The 16,366-nt window shown below is 46.6% G+C and overlaps 1 protein-coding gene and 1 pseudogene across 2 annotated transcripts; both read right to left on the reverse strand.

Annotated features, from left to right (window-relative positions):
• Positions 1-644: 644 nt before the first annotated feature.
• On the reverse strand, positions 645-8,482 carry RNF183 (ring finger protein 183). Of its 2 annotated transcripts, none has more exons than XM_043453611.1 (2): positions 8,159-8,482; positions 645-1,748 (listed from the first exon to the last, which is right to left on the reverse strand). In XM_043453611.1, the coding sequence occupies exon 2, from the start codon at positions 1,708-1,710 to the stop codon at positions 1,144-1,146; it is 567 nt and encodes a 188-aa protein (XP_043309546.1). In that variant the 5' UTR covers positions 1,711-1,748; positions 8,159-8,482; the 3' UTR covers positions 645-1,143. The 2 variants fall into 2 exon arrangements, with proteins under 2 accessions (XP_043309546.1, XP_043309547.1); XM_043453612.1 differs by lacking the exon at positions 8,159-8,482 and adding an exon at positions 3,489-3,601.
• A 5,193-nt stretch (positions 8,483-13,675) lies between these two features.
• LOC122431802 lies at positions 13,676-14,351 on the reverse strand (annotated as a pseudogene).
• Between the last annotated feature and the right edge of the window lie 2,015 nt (positions 14,352-16,366).

Here is a 16,366-nt window from a genome sequence, read left to right on the forward strand (position 1 = left end):
AGAGAATTCCCTGCCTTGCTTTTTCTTTTTTTTTAAACATAATTTTATTTATTTTTGCCTGCACTGGGTCTTTGTTGCTTTGCAAGGCCTTTCCCTAGTTGCAGTGAACGGGGGCGTCTCACTGCAGTGGCTTCTCTTGTTGCCCAGCGCAGGATCTAGGCACGCAGCCTCCATAGTTGCAGCTTAGCTGCTCCTTGACATGTGGTATCTTCCCCAACCAGAGATCAAACCTGTGTCCCCTGCATTGGCAGGAGGATTCTTATCCACTGTGCCACAATGGATGCTCCCTGCCTTACCTCTCAAGGCCAGAATTACAATGGTTGAAGGAAGGGAATCAGAACTCTACCCTGCACCTACCAGGAGGAATAAAAATCTTTTCCTCCAAATCCCAGATTTCTTTTGATCCACTGACTCAGGTTTCTTTTCCCTTTAAACTTTTATACCTTAACACTCCATAAACCACATACTAACAAGAGGTCATCGTGAACAAGCAGCAGCTGACTGGGCCTGCCCTCCTTACTGATAAGGACTCTGCCACTCCTGGTTAATCCTACCTTTCTCTCCCCCTAGTTCTGACAGAGGACCAGCCAATGGGTTGTTGAATAAGTGAATAAATTAATGAATGCAGGCCATTTTTACTGGGACTGGTGGCAAGATAGCCAAAGAGAAAACTGAAAGGAGAAGACAAACACACTTGCTCCCGATTGAAGCACACTCCCAGATTTTTTTTTAGCAACAAATAGTAAAAAGAGCAACTCAAAAAACAAACAAACAAAAAAATGTGAACTGAGTTCAAAGCAGCTCCAGTGAGAAATGCAACCTGCTATTTGGGCTGGACAGGCTCCTGGGTACCCTCATCCAGCCTTTTGGCACAACTTGCTTCTGGCTCTGTGATCACAGGTCTGCTTCTCTGCCCTTCCATGACCCCCGGTTCACACCCAGAGGTCTCTTCACATCATCCCCAGTCCGTTAGCCTTCAGAGGTTCTCATCATAGTAGGACTCTGTTGCTAGAAGCAGACGCACAGCCTAGCCAACCCCTGGATTGTAAAAAGGAACAATACTACGAAGGAAGACCAGCCCCAAGCGGCGCTCCGCAGTCCCCATACCCAGCAGCAGCCAGGAAAGGCGTCTGGAACAGACGCTCACCCCAGCCCCCAGAAGAACCGTCTGGTGCAGAAGATGGAGAAGATGAACAACACGGTGCCGCAGAGGACGACCGCCATCATGTAGGCAAAGATCCGGAAGTGCGGGTTGCGGAAACACTCCCGCAGAGAGTAGTGGCTGGGGATGGGGTCGGGCCTGGTGCTGCGGCCCACGTCCTGGGGGTGCCCGGCCTGACTCCCAGGCTCAGGGCCCAGGTCCAGCGTGTAGACCCGGGGCTGGCGCAGGAAGTAGCGGCTCTTGGGCTGGTCCTTGAGACAGAGCTGGCGGCCTTCCAGGATGACGTGGTGGGGCTCCAGGCGGAGCAGGGTGAGCAGGGCGGTGTCCGTGGGCAAGTCAGTGACAGGCTGCCCGGAGGCCAGCACGGTGGGGTGGCGACAGAGCGGGCACAGCAGGCGGCGCCGCGTCGGGGTCACCAGGCTGATGTGGGCCAGGCATTCCACGCAGAAGGAGTGGCAGCAGTCCAGCACTTTGGGGGTGTGGAATGTGTTGTTGAAGGGGTTCCAGCAGACAGGGCACTCGGGCTCCCGGCCCTGCTGCTCCGCCATCCTCAGACCAGACACTGGGGACTCCGACAGGCGGAGTCCTGGCAGAAAAGGAGCAAAGGAACACCCGTTAGTCTCCCGTGCCCGTGCTTGGCCCTCCGCTGTGTCTTGAGGGCTGTTGAAAGGCGTTATCACCCACATTTATTTTGCAGATGAGACGGAAACTTACATTCAAAAAGATGAAGTGAAATGAAATTATCTATAAAACTGAAATAGATGTAGAAACAAACTTGTGGTTCTCAGGGGGTAGGCGGGGGAGGGATAAACTGGGAGATCAGGACTGACATGTACACAGTGCTATATATAAAATAAAGAACTAATAAGGACCTACTTATAGCACAGGGAACTCTGCTCAGTACTCTGTAATGACCTATATGGGAAAAGAATGTAAAAAAGAGTGGATATATGGAAAGTTATGACCAACCTAGACAGCATATTAAAAAGCAGAGACATAAAAAAATAAAATAAAATAAATAAATAAAAATAAAAAGCAGAGACATTACTTTGCCAACAAAGGTCTGTCTAGTCAGGGCTATGGTTTTTCCAGTAGTCATGTATGGATGTGAGAGTTGGACTATAAAGAAAGCTGAGTGCTAAAGAACTGATGCTTTTGAACTGTGGCGTTGGAGAAGACTCTTGAGAGTCCCTTGGACTGCACGGAGATCCAACCAGTCCATCCTAAAGGAGATCAGTCCTGGGTGTTCATTGGAAGGACTGATGTTGAAGCTGAAACTCCAATACATTGGCCACCTGATGCGAGGAGCTTACTCATTTGAAAAGACCCTGATGCTGGGCAAGATTGAGGGCAGGAGAAGAAGGGGATGACAGAGGATGAGATGGTTGGATGGCATCACCGACTCGATGGACATGAGTTTGGGTGAACTCCGAGAGTTGGGGATGGACAGGGAGGCCTGGCGTGCTGCGGTTCATGGGGTCGCAAAGAGTCGGACACGACTGAGCGACTGAACTGAACTGAACTGGACTGAACTGAATGTGTATAACTTACTCACTTTGCTGTGCACTTGAAACTAACACAACATTGTAAATCAACTATATGCCAATAATTAAAAAAAAAAAAGATTGTTCCAGATCACCAGGTTCCTAAGCCTGGTGCTCTGGCAGCTTTCCCTCTGCTGGGCGAAGGCCTGAGCCACCCCAGCATCATTGAGCTCACGCTGGAGGAGACAGCTCTCCAGCCATGAAAGCAGATTTAAATGCTCCCTGTGCTGCATGGGATTGCCCTTGGTTTCCTGGACTCCAGGGAAAGGGAGGGGAACCACAGACAGTGTCTCATGAGCTAAGTGTGCTAAGTCACTTCAGTCCTGTCCGATTCTTTGCAACCCATGGACAGTGGCCCGCCAGGCTCCTCTCTCCATGGGATTCTTCAGACAAGAATACTGGAGTGGGTTGCCATGCCCTCCTCCAGGGGATCTTCCTGGAGGATGAATATTTCCCTACCTGCTACCTCACATCCCTGGCTAGGGTAGAGATGGGCTTTGCCAATACCTGGTCTACCCCTCCTCTGGGGGCAGATACCAGGCCTTCCCTTCCTCATCCCCTTGGGCTGCAGGGCCAGTCCCCGCAGTCCATGGGCCCAGTCTTTGTTCAGGGCACCACGCTGGCCTGGCAAAGGGACCTCTGCGAAGGCTTTTTCCTTTGACCTGAAATCATGGACAGGCTCCTCCCTCCCCAGCTCCCCAGATCAGCCCTTCCAGACCAAGATCTGATCTCCCCTGGCTCCTCCCCCATCCGTTTGTCCTAGAAACCCCCAAAGCACCCACCTGGGCTTCCCTGGCACTTGGGCAGTAAGGCAGACTGCCCTGGAAGGTCGGAGGCTCCAGTCTTTTCCTCTCCAGTAACCACAAAGCCTTGGGAGACTGCCTTCTCGCCACCAGCCCCGGGGCCCGTCTCCATGGCAGCGCACACGCAGCACCTGCAGCTGCCAGGTGGCCCAGGCTGCGGCCTCTGGAGCGGCAGGTGGGGAGGTGGGGGACCAGCCTTCCCCTGGGGCGGGGCAAACAACCAGCCCTGGAAGCCAAGCATCTGCGAGACTGTGGGCGGTCTCCTCCAGGCCTGGGATCCCTGGCCTGGAAAAGCAGGGGTGGCAATTTCCTTTTTCTAGATGGTGGAGAGGGTAAAGGAGCCTTCTGGGCTTCCTCTCTCCTGGGCCCTCCTTTCTTTCCTAAAATGGCTGAAACCTTCTCACACAAAGGGGCTGCCAGCCCTGCCCTTCGATTGCTATGAAATTCACTTGCTGCCCTGCCTAAAGTCTGTGACTATTCTCTCAATATCAGATTCAGCAAGTGCCCTCCTGATCACTTAATGGGGCCAAGGAGCTACACCCAGAACATGCAGGCCTCGCTGCCTCCTTTGTTCTTAGAACACAGACGGTCAGCCAGCAGGCACTGACCACTGAGATGAGTCCAAGACTTGACCTTCCCACCACCCTGGGCAGTTCAAAGGGGGAGTCATGGCGGAGGAGCAGCACTCCAGCCCCACTTCTGTATTTCAGCCAGAGACACTTGGCTTTCCTCATATTAATCATTTGAACAAGCTGAAGAGCTGAGCTTCTGAGGGAAAAAAAAAGTTTAAAAACCTCTTCTCCAACCTAAGCCCTCACTTTGCTGATATGTGTGTGTGTGTGCACGCACATGCACCCAGTCATGTCCAATCCTATGGACTGTAGCCTGCCAGGTTCCTCTATCCATGGTTTTCCCCAGGCAAGAATACTGGACTGGATTGCCATTTCCTTCTCCAGGGGATCTTCCCGACCCATGTATCCTGTGTCTTCTGCATTGGCAGGCAGATTCTTTATCTCTGTCACCACCTGGGGAGTCCTTTAGTCTCCCAAGTATCACCCATGAGCTTCCCTCATAGCTAAGTGGGTAAAGATCTGCCTGCAATGCAGGAGACCCAGGTTCGATCCCTGGGTCAGGAATACCCTCTGGAGAAGGAAATGGCAACTCACTCCAGTATTCTTGCCTGGAGAATCCCATGGACAGAGCAGCCTGGCCGGCTACAGTCCATGGGGTTGCAAAGAGTCGGACATGACTTAGTGACTAAACCACCACCAGGGTCACCCACTGGTGACCTCGGGACTTCTAGGCCACCACCATGCTGCTGTCAGAGAGGCAGAATCCACCATTCGGTTCACCTGCTGGATATGTGTTACTGACTGGACAGTGAGAGCTGTGTTTCACTAGGGGAGTTCTAGCGGCCATAAATATTCCTCTCGTGGTAGGAATCCAGGAAGCGTGCAGGGGGAATTTGGGGACAATGAGTCTCCCTTTTGCCCCACACATGACATCTTCTACCCCGACTGAAATGGCACCTGAAGCAAAACCTGCTTACACTCTCAACCATGGCTTCCTGGTTTCCTGCTAGACCCTAGACCTCTGTCACTGCCTCATGTAGGGAAGAGGAAGGCATGCCGGGGGAGGATGAACTAGCTCTGGCCAAAGCTGGGATAGTTGGCCAAAGATCCCGACCAATGAATGCCTCCTCCTGTGGATCTGTCATCCATCCGACGAGCAGTCATTGAATTAACGAGAGCTCATCACAGGTCTCAATGGACACGAGTTTGAGTAAACTCCGCAAGCTGGTGATGGACAGGGAGGTCTGGTGTGCTGCAGTCCATGGGGTCGCAAAGAGCAACACGACTGAGCTACTGAACTGAACTGAACTGAACATCACAGGTCAGGCACCGTGCCAGACATTTAGTAAATAACAGGGAACAAAATAGATGTAGTCTCTGACCGCATGACATTTAGAGTCTAGTAAGGGAAGGAAATATTTAATGAGTGACAGGCGATAAATAACGCACAATTTTAACGAATGCTATAAACAAAAAGGAAAGTGAGTTTAGGGGACTGGCTGCTTCAGATGAGATTACCAGAGAGGGGATATGAGAAGAATCCAACCCTGTAGAGTGGAGTAGAAGCATTCCAGCTCAAGAGAACAGCCTGTGCCAAAACTCTAAGGTGAGAAGAAGCTTTGAGGAAGTGAAAGGAGGCTGGGTAACTGAGGTGTAGTGGGCGGGTCTAGATTGGAAAGTGGCTTAGGAAGAATCCTAAGAGAGAATTTAGGAGAATCCTAAGAAAGACTGCCCTGGAGACTGGGGAAAGCATCTGGGTTTTTTATTCTAGGGCTGAGTCTATGTCTATGTATGCTTGCCGGTGGTGCTGGGGAGTGGGGGCTGACCTGATCCTGTTTCTATTTTAAAAACACCATTTCAGCTGCAGAGCAGAAGACAGACTGAAAGGGATGAGTGGAAATGAAGGACCAGATAGGGGCTCTAGCAGTGGTCCATGTTGGGTTCGTGGGATTTGATGCAGGTGAGGCGATAGTGGAGAAGATCAAAGGGATGGGTAAAAGATATCTTTGGAGATGGGATCAATCGTACTTTTTGAGAAGCAGTGGACAGCAGAGATTCTAGAACCAGATTGTCAAGGCTATTGATCTCTGAGCCACTGCTTACTAGGGCTGTGATTTCAGTTGAATTGCTTAACTTCTCTGTTCTTCCATTTCTTCTGAAAAGGAAGCTAAAAGTGGTGGTGCCTCAGAGGGTAAAGTTCTTAGACAGAACCTGGCACATGGGAAAGACTGTCTATGAGATGGTTGAATTATCCCTGCAAAGAGATTTGAGAGAGAGAGGAAGGCTCAAGGCAGACTCTGAGGGCTTCCCAGGTGGTGGTAAAGAATCCTCCTGCCAATGCAGGGGACACGGGTTCGATCCCTGGTCCAGGAAGATCGCACACGCCAAAGAGTAACTAAGCCACCATGCCATGACTACTGACCCTGTGCTCCAGAGCCTGGGAGCTGAAACTGCTGAGCCCAAGTACCACAGTTACTGAAGCCCTTGTTATCTAGAGCTGGTGCTCTGCAACAAGAAAAGCCACCACAATGAGAAGCCCATGCGCCACAACTACAGAGTAGCCCCTGATTGCCACAACAAGAGAAAAGTCCCCACAGCAACGAAGACCCACTACAACCAAAAATAAAATAAAATTTAAAAAGGCTGACTTTGAAGCCATGAAGTTTTCTGCATTGAGCTTTGAGAAGCCCTAGTGTGTGAAGCTTCCAGAGTGTGTGAGAAGCAGACCTTAAAATATATGTAACCTTGATTCAGCAGTGCCCCCGCTGGAAATTTATACTGTGTAAACAGTCCAGGTCCTGTGCAAAGATCTGAGCATTGCTCTAATGGTGAAAAATTGAAAACTGCTTAATTATCCAATAGTAGGACACTGATTAAATAAGTTCTCTCCATCCATACAAAGAGACGTTCTGCAGCCTGTAAACAATGTCCTAAAGCATCTATTGATACGGAAATACGTTCGTGACATGTCATTAATGAAAAGAACCAGCAGTAAAACCATATTACAGTACAATCTAATTTTCCAATATATGTGTGCAATGGAAAAACACATGGAAAAACAAACACTGTCAACAGTGGTTATCTCTGTGGATAAGAGTAGAAGTTTGTTTGTTGGCTTGTTTTTCATTCTCTGAAAATTCAAATTTTACCACGCTAAGCTTATATTACTATGTTAAAGAACTTCCCTCCCCACAAGGCAGACTTCCGTTTTCTGAAGTTCCATGGCTAAATCTGTTAAGGGCTGTGAAGAGGGATGATTACGGTTGAATCAGCACCTGGGCCCTTATTGGCCATGGTCTCATCAGGCCTTGGCTGTGGTTTCAGAGTCTGTCTCCAGGAAACAGGAGAGACTGGCCACTTATCCAACTTGAACTCACTCTCAAGCTGGGATATCCCAATACCACTCAAGACATCACCTCCGTCTGTGACCCGCTCACTCAGCCAAATAGTTGTCTGTAGCATCACCCCAGTGCTTTCAACTTGGAGAGAGGAAAGAGGTGAAGAACTAGCATTTTCATAGAACTTCCCAGTTTACCAAGGGCATCAGTTCTGGCCAGGGTCTGAGTGGAGTGACTCCCATCTTGATGGTATAATTGCCTTTTACAGTTTTTTTTCCATTTGCATAGACCATTTGATTCTGTAAAACCACCCTCAGAAGAAAGCAGGATCAAGAGTTGAAAGTATGTAGTTTTAGAACTGGACTTCTTTGCTGTGAGGTCTTAGACAAATGGCTTAATGTCTCTGAGCTTTGTTTGTCTCTATGATAGAGGCTAATGAGCCCATCTCATGAGCTTGCCATGAGGAACGGATAATGGCTATTATGTGCCCAGCAAAGCACAGCAGATGCTCAACGCGTAGTTAACATGACATTTTTACACTCATTTTATCGATGGGAATGTCAAGACTCAGAAAGGCGAATTGACGTGCCCAAGGCTTCACAGCTAAAGAATGGTTGAACTTGAAAGATGATCCCAGGAGCCCTGCCTCCCAGGCCGGTGTTCACCCCAGGGACGAGCTGCCTCTCCAGAACGCAGGGCCCTGTGACCCTGCCCTCCACGACCCTCCCTGACTCCTTACCTGCTCCTCAGAGCCTCCTCCACCTCCTCTTCCTCCTTGGCTGAGCGGTCCTGCAGCGCGTCCTCTAGGCTCTGCCTTCTCCTGGCGAGCGGTTTCCAGGCAGTTGTGGGCGGGCCTCATTTGCATGGTCTTCAGGAAGCTCTTGGCCAGCTTTCCGCCTCATGTTTTCTTCTTTCCCTCTGATGACTTTGGACAGCCTGAAAGCTCTGGTTTCATCCTCCTCCTGTGGGTCACTCTTGCTTTCTCTCTAAAGGGGTTGAAGTCCACTGTCCACTGTTGACGTCTTTGCAGACCTGTGTCCTGTACCAGCTTGGTCTGCTGCCATCATGTCTGACTGCACCGCCTAGGCAGACACACCGCCTTAGGGGTAGCTGAAGGCCAGGCAGGCTGCTTCTTTGAAGTCACTTCTGCCCTTTGGCCCAGATAGATCCTCCCCTACTCTGAGCCCTACCACCAAATTACAAAGGGCTCTTGCAAAATATTAAGAAAAGGCAAATAATGCAAAAGGAAAATGATCAGGGGGAGAGTCTTTGAAACCAAAGCCTGAAGAGCCTGTGTTCTCAATCAAGCCAGATTTCTGGGTCAGAGTCAAGTCCTCAATCAGAATCCGGACTCTACTTACTGGTGATGGAGACTTGAACAATTGACTTCTTAAATATTGGTTTCCTCAGCTGAAAATGAGCATAATAATTTTACCCATTTGATCTGCAGGTTAAATGAGATAATTTGGATAGAGATCATAACACAGTGCCTGTGTACACATGTACACAGTAACATGCAGTAAATGTTAACTATTTTGAATGATCAGGCAAATCACCGAAAAAGAAATACAAATGGAATAGACACGTAATTATTCAACCTCATTTATAATTGTTGTTGTTGTTCAGTTGCCAAGTTGTGTCCAACTGTTTGCAACCCCACGGACTGCAGCATGCCAGGCTTCCCTGTCCTCCACCATCTCCTGGAGTTTGTTCAAACTCATGTCTGTTGAGTTGGTGATGCCATTCAACCATCTTGTCCTCCGTCGAACCATTCTCCTCCTGCCTTCAATCTTTCCCAGCATCAGGGTCTTTTTTAATGAGTCAGCTATTTGGATCAGGTGGCCAAAGGATTGGAGTTTCAGCTTCAGCTTCCTTCCAATGAATATTCAGGACTGATTTCCTTTAGGATGGACTGGTTGGATCTCCTTGCAGTCCAAGAGACTCTCAAGAGTCTTGTCCAACAGCACAGTTCAAAAGCATCAATTCCTCAGCACTCAGCTTTGTTTATAGTCCAACTCTCACATCCACACATGACTACTGGAAAAACCATAGCTTTAACTATGTTAGCAAAGTAATGCTTCTGCTTTTTAATATGCTGTCTAGGTTGGTCATAGCTTTTCTTCCAAGGAGCAAGCATCTTTGAATTTCATGGCTGCAGTCACCATCTGCAGTGATTTTGGAGCCCAAGAAAATAAAGTCTATCACTGTTTCCACTGTTTCCCCATCTATTTGCCATGAAATGATGGGACCGGATGCCATGATCTTAATTTTTTGAATGTTGAGTTTCAAGCCAGCTTTCTCTGGCTTGAAACTCTCCTCATTTATTGTTCATGGAATTCTCCAGGCCAGAATACTGGAGTGGATAACCTTTTCCTTCTGCAGGGGATCTTCCCAACCCAGGGATTGAACCCAGGTCTCCCACATTGCAGGCAGATTCTCACTGGCTGAGCCACAAGGGAAGCCCCATTTATAATTAGAGAAGTTCAAATTTAAACAAGATACTGCTATTTTTCCTATCAGACTGACAAAAATTGAATTAATAATAGCTTAAATTGCTACTATTATTAAAAGTAATGATTACAGTCTATGTACTTTATTAAATCCTTCTGATCATTGACAATGAATGCTCCCAGTATTCCCACAAGGCACAACATAGAACACAGAACATCAGTGACTCATTCTTACTCTTCCACAGATAAGGGATCAGAAGCTCAAAGTAGTAAGGGATTTATTTGCCCAAGAGCTCAGGAGAAACAAGTTAAAGAGTTGGGACTGGAAGTGTGACCTGAAATCTGTGCTGTTGCCTCATTCTCTCCCCAAATCATGTTCATATGACCTACTTTTTGTTCCCTCTCCTATTCTCTGTACATACGGTTCTCTTCTTTTATTCCTTTTTGTTTTTTTTATTCAGTAGCTAAGTCATGTCCACATCTTGAGACCCTATGGACTGTAGGGGTCCGTTCCTTTACAGATCCTTTAAATTGGGGTTTGGAGAAAAAAACAGAAATGAAAGTATTTTGTGATGTAATCAAATGCCCTAGTCCCCTTAATTTATGTTTTACAATTTTTATTTTAGAATAGGTGACACATTCATGTGTTCAACACAATGAGAGGTCTGATTTGGCAATGGAAATGTTTTTCTCTCAGCTACCTAATTTCCCTAAAAATTAGCATATTATACTATCAGCTTCTTGTGTAACTTTCCCAAGATGCTTTATGAATACACAAGCAAAACTCCTATGTTAGAATGTCTATGTATTTCTTTTCCTCCCTTTTACACAAATGTGCATATGGTACACATGTTTTTACATCTTGCTTTTTTTGTTTAATGATGTATCTGAAATATCATTCTGTATTAGTGTATAAAGCTGCTGCTGCTGCTAAGTCGCTTCAGTTGTGTTGGACTGTGTGCGACCCCATAGACGGCAGCCCACCAGGCTCCCCCGTCCCTGGGATTCTCCAGGCAAGAACACTGGAGTGGGTTGCCATTTCCTTCTCCAATGCATGAAAGTGAAAAGTGAAAGTGAAGTCACTCAATCGTGTCTGACTCTGTAGCGACCCCATGGACTGCAGCCCACCAGGCTCCTCCGTCCATGGGATTTTCCAGGCAAGAGGACTGAAGTGGGTGCCATTGCCTTCTCCGAGTGCATAAAGAGTTTTTTCCTTTTTTAAAAAATAATTGTATTTATTTATTTATTGGTTGCGTTGAGTCTTCTTTGCTGCATGAGCTTTTCTCTAGTTACGGCAAGCAGGGGCTACTCTCCAGCTGTGGTGTGCAAGCTTCTCATTGCACTGGCTTCTCTTGTTGCAGAGCACAGGCTCTAGGGCACTCGGGCATCAGTAGGTGAGGCGCTCGGGCTTAGTTGCTCTGTGGTATGTGGGATCTGCCCAGACCAGGGATCAAACCTGTGTCTCCTTCATTGGCAGGCAGATTCCTTACCCCTGAGCCACTAGGGAAGCCCCTTCAGTTTTTTAATGGCTGTACTGGATTTCATTGAATGACTGTACCAGAAATTACTTAACCATTCCTTTTTTTTTTTTCTTCTTTGTTTTGTTTTTCCTGTATAAAAAAGGATCCTAATATCAAGGTATAGTGAAGGGGAGAACAAGAGACATACCCCTTGGTGTAAGGACACAGAAGGGCAGGAGAAGGATAAGCCTCAAAAGGAGAGGTGGTTCTATTTAGCCAGCATTTATTGTAGTAAACTATTCTTAATAAGTTGCACTCACCATTTAAAAATGTTCTGGTATGCATTTTTTATAGTAAAGTGTTACTATATCACATCTTATTTATTTTAGCAAATTAGTTTATCTTCTGTACTTAATTATAAAAAGTTAGTTTTTGAATCTTATTTGCAAATACATTTTTTTTCCATTTGGCTCTATGGTTTGTTGCCTGTTTAGCTGAATATATAATGTCAGCTTATCCTAAGGCTGTCCATGTACTTAATTTACTTAAGTATTAGTCTTAAGTAAAGTGCTTACTGTGTATCAGTTCAGTTCAGTCGCTCAGTCGTGTCCGACTCTTTTCGACCCCATGGACTGCCGCACACCAGGCCTCCCTGTCCATCACCAGCTCCCAGAGTTTACTCAGACTCAATGTCCATTGAGTCGGTGATGCCATCCAACCATCTCATCCTCTGTTGTCCCCTTCTCCTCCTGCCTTCATTCTTTCCCAGCATCAGTGTCTTTTCTAGTCAGTTCTTGCATCAGGTGGCCAAAGTATTGGAGTTTCAGCTTCAGCATCAGTCCTTTCAATGAATATTCAGGACTGATTTCCTTTAGGATGGACTGGTTGGATCTCCTTGCAGTCCAAGGGACTCTCAAGAGTCTTCTCCAACACCACAGTTCAAAAGCATCAATTCTTCAGCGTTCAGCTTTCTTTATAGTCCAACTCTCACATCCATACATGACTACTGGAAAAATCATAGCTTTGATTAGACGGACCTTTGTTGGCAAAGTAATGTCTCTGCTTTTTAATATGCTGTCTAGGTTGGTCATAGCTTTTCTTCCAAGGAGCAAGCATCTTTGAATTTCATGGCTGCAGTCACCATCTGCAGTGATTTTGGAGCCCGAGAAAATAAAGTCTATCACTGTTTCCATTGTTTCCCCATCTATTTGCCATGAAGTGATGGGACCGGATGCCATGATCTTAGTTTTCCGAATGTTGAGTTTTTAAGTTTCACTGTGTATAGGAATTTGTATTTTGGAGGTGCTTGATCTATCTGCAAAGAAAAATTAAGAATTATTAGTAGTTTATTACAAAATGTTCCTAGAAGACTTAATTGCATTTATTAAAAAATAAAAACAAAAAACTGTAATGTTAGACTTGTATGCCTGGAAGTAATTAAGGTACATCATTACTGTAGTTTAAAAGTTGTACATGATAGGAGAAAGAAATGGCAACCCACTCCAGTACTCTTGCCTGGAAAATCCCATGGACAGAGGAGCCTGGTAGGTTACAGTCCATGGGGTCCCAGAGTCGGACACGACTGAGCGACTTCACTTTCTTCATTTTCACTTTCGAGATGCTAGTTCATTTCTACATTGTATTGGCTGTCTTTTCAAATCTTCATTTTTTCCAGTGGTCTCAGTAAAATGTCCCCTTCATTTCTGATGCATAACTCCTATCCTTTTCCTGTTTGGCTTACAATGAAATATTTGGTTAAAATGTCTGTTTTGGGGGCATGTCTTTCTGGTGTGTCTTCTCTATCTATAGGGAAGTCAGCATGCTTCTTTTTTCTTTCTTAAAATATATTTGGCTGTGCTGGGTTTTAGTTTCCGCATGTGGAATCTTTAGTTACAGAAAAGAAAAAAAAAAAAAAAAAGTTGTACATGATAAGACATATTTTGTTTTTATTATATGTTTTTACTGAAAGATCTATTCTCTATCCCAAGGCAAGCATGAATAAAATTAGGTTAAATGTTTAAAAAAAAAAAAAAAAGGAGGGGTTGGAGGGGAATGTCATTAAGGCAGCAAAATAGTCTCTATAAAAACCTGGAGAATGTCTCCAATCTTTGAAGCCTCAGAGACCGAGGCAGAGGTCACACTCCAGGGTTCAAAGGAAGGGAAATGTCAGCATCTCCTCTCTTGGTTCTGATGCAACCATTCCTATTGCTCACCCTGGGTCACCGTGTAGATAAGAGTGCCTCTGGGCTCAGAAGGCAGAGATTCGCTGGTGTGGGTTAAAAGTCAGCATCTCTAGCATCTCTGGAGTAGCTGTGCTCCAGACTCCTCAGCCTCAGGTACCACCGGCTAGGGGGGCTCCAGGCCCTCTGGGGGAAAGGGCTCCACGGGTAGAGACACTTCTCAGGGCCTGTCATACTCTGGGGGCAGTCCAGTCAGGTCAAAGATTTGCCTAACTGGTCAGCTTCAGAGGTTCCACATATGAGAGGCCTTTGAGGAGACATCTATGTGGAGATACAGCCAACGTTCCCCACGTCCACGGGTCTTGCATACGTAGGCAGTAAAAAGAACTTCTGGAGTTCAGGGTACCAGAGTTTAACAACCGCAGATGTAAGTGCCAGCTGGAAGCTGCAGATTCTGGCCAGGCCAAAGTCAGCCAGCTTGACTGTTCCGCCACTTGTCACCTAAACGTTCTCTGGCTTTAGGTCTCGGTGAACGAAGAAGTGAGCATGAGGGAAATCTAGGCCTCTTAGAAACTGATGCCTCAGACCCCTGATGGTCTCCACCCCCACTCCAAGCCTGGTGGGGGTGCCTTGTCCTGGTAGGTCCTGAGGTCTTGGTCCACATATTCACACACCAGGATCACTCTGGTCTCCCGATCAGTTCAGGCTGTGGCACAGAGGTCCAGCAGGCCCCCTCCAGGGCACTCATATGCTCTTGAGGGCCGCAGAGTGGCCACTGTGGGGATTATGGGCCTTGTACACCATCCCATAGGCACCAACACTAATCTCAGTGACTGGCTCATCTCGAAGGGTAGCTATTCTCAAACCAGAGGAGAGCCTCGCCCCATGTTGAGCGTACAGGGGCAGCCTGTTATCAGGACCCTCAAGTCAGTTCCTGCGGTACCATACACTCGAGCTCTGTCTTGGGCAAGCAGTTGGATGCTCAGTTCGGTTCAGTTCAGTCACTTGGTCATACAGACTCTTTGCGACCCTGTGGACTGTAGCTTGCCAGGCTTCCCTGTCCATCACCAACTCCTGGAGCTTTCTCAAACTCACATCCATGGAGTCAGTGGTGCCATCCAACCATCTCATCCTCTGTCGTCCCCTTCTCCTCCTGCCTTCAATCTTTCCCAGCATCAGGGGCTTTTTCAATGAGTCAGTTCTTCACATCAGGCGGCCAAAGTATTGGAGTTTCAACTTTAGCATCAGTCTTTCCAGTGAATATTCAAGACTGATTTCCTTTAGGATGGACTGATTCGATCTCCTTGCAGTTGGAGATCAACTATCACCCGTATGGGCCGACTATAGACACAGGCCAAAGCTAAAACCATCCCTTTCCCACCACCCTCACCAAGTGACCAGCTGCCCAACCATTCCCTTATTGATCTAACCCCTTTGTTTTTGTTTTTGGCTGTGCCTCAAGGCATGCAGGATCTTAGTTCCCTCGCCAGGGATAGAACCAAGGCCCCCTGCAGTAGAAGCTTGGAGGTCTAACCACTGGACCCCAGGGAATTCCCCCTAATCCCTTCATTTTAAATATATAAACATTGGATGGAAAAATAAAGCCAATATGATTGCAGGATTTAGCTAAGCCTAGAATTGTCTGAAAAATAGTTGTGTTCTTTGGGAAACATTTTTCCTCTGTCTGATCAGGAGACAAAGGGATGTCTCAGGGCTTGACCTGGTGGTGGCCTGGAATTCCCTTTCAGCCCTGGAATGCCCTACTTTCCATTTCTGGTTAACTAAGTTTAGTGAGAATTCAAAACACTGATTAAGCCGAGAAGAAAAAAAAAAAAGCCGAGATCTGATTTGTATTTGAAAGTTTGGAAGCCATGCTTTCCAGTTTGGCAACTCTTGCAAACCATGAAGTTTATACAATTTGACATAATAATATAATTTCCTGGAAGTATCCAAAAGATACGTGTGATATTGTGATTTATAGTAAGAATTGTATATTTGGCCTTCATTCTGTTCCTGGTTCAGATTCCTAAAACCCTTGGAATGTCCTAAGTGATTGAGAACAATAAAGGTGTCTTTGTTATGTTAATGAGGTAACTTTCAAAATACCACAAGATAACCTAAGGATAGGGGCTGGTTGCCAAGGGAATCAACCTTATGATTTTGTGTCTGAGTTTTCAGTCTGGTCCTTACAACCCTGACTTTAACCCTCCACCTCCTGGGAGGGGAAAGGAGCTAGAGATTAAGTTCCATCACCCATGGCCAGTGGTTTAATTAATCATGGCTGTGTAATGGGGCCTCATAAAAATCCAAAAGGGTAGAGTTAAGAGAGTTTCTGGACTGATGAACACATCAAGTGCTAGGAGAATGATGTGCTTTGAGAGGGTATGTGAGTTCCACAGCCCTTCCCTCATATCTTGTCCTTCCTTCATACCTTGTCCTACGCATCTCCTCCATCTGGCTGTTCACCTGTTGTTGTTCAGTCGCTAAGTTGTGTCCGACTTTGTGACTAAATAAATGGACTGTAGAATGCCAGGTTTCCCTGTCCTTCACTATCTCCCAGAGTTTGCTCGAATTTATGTTCGTTGAGTCGGTAATGCCATCCAACCATCTCATCCTCTGTCACCCTCCTTCTCCTCTTGCCCTCCATCTTTCCCAGCATCAAGGTCTTTTCCAATGAGTTGGGTCTTTGCATCAGTTGGTCAAAATATTGGAGCTTCAGCTTCAGCATCAGTCAGTCCTTTCAATGGATATTCAGGGTTGATTTCCTCTAGGATTGACTGGTTTAATCTCCTTGCTGTCCAAGGGACTCTCAAAGGTCTTCTCCAGCACCAAAGTTCGAAAGCATCAATTCTTTGGT

The sequence above is a fragment of the Cervus canadensis genome, chromosome 30 (genome assembly GCF_019320065.1).
Source record: "Cervus canadensis isolate Bull #8, Minnesota chromosome 30, ASM1932006v1, whole genome shotgun sequence".
Taxonomy (NCBI): Eukaryota; Metazoa; Chordata; class Mammalia; order Artiodactyla; family Cervidae; genus Cervus; species Cervus canadensis.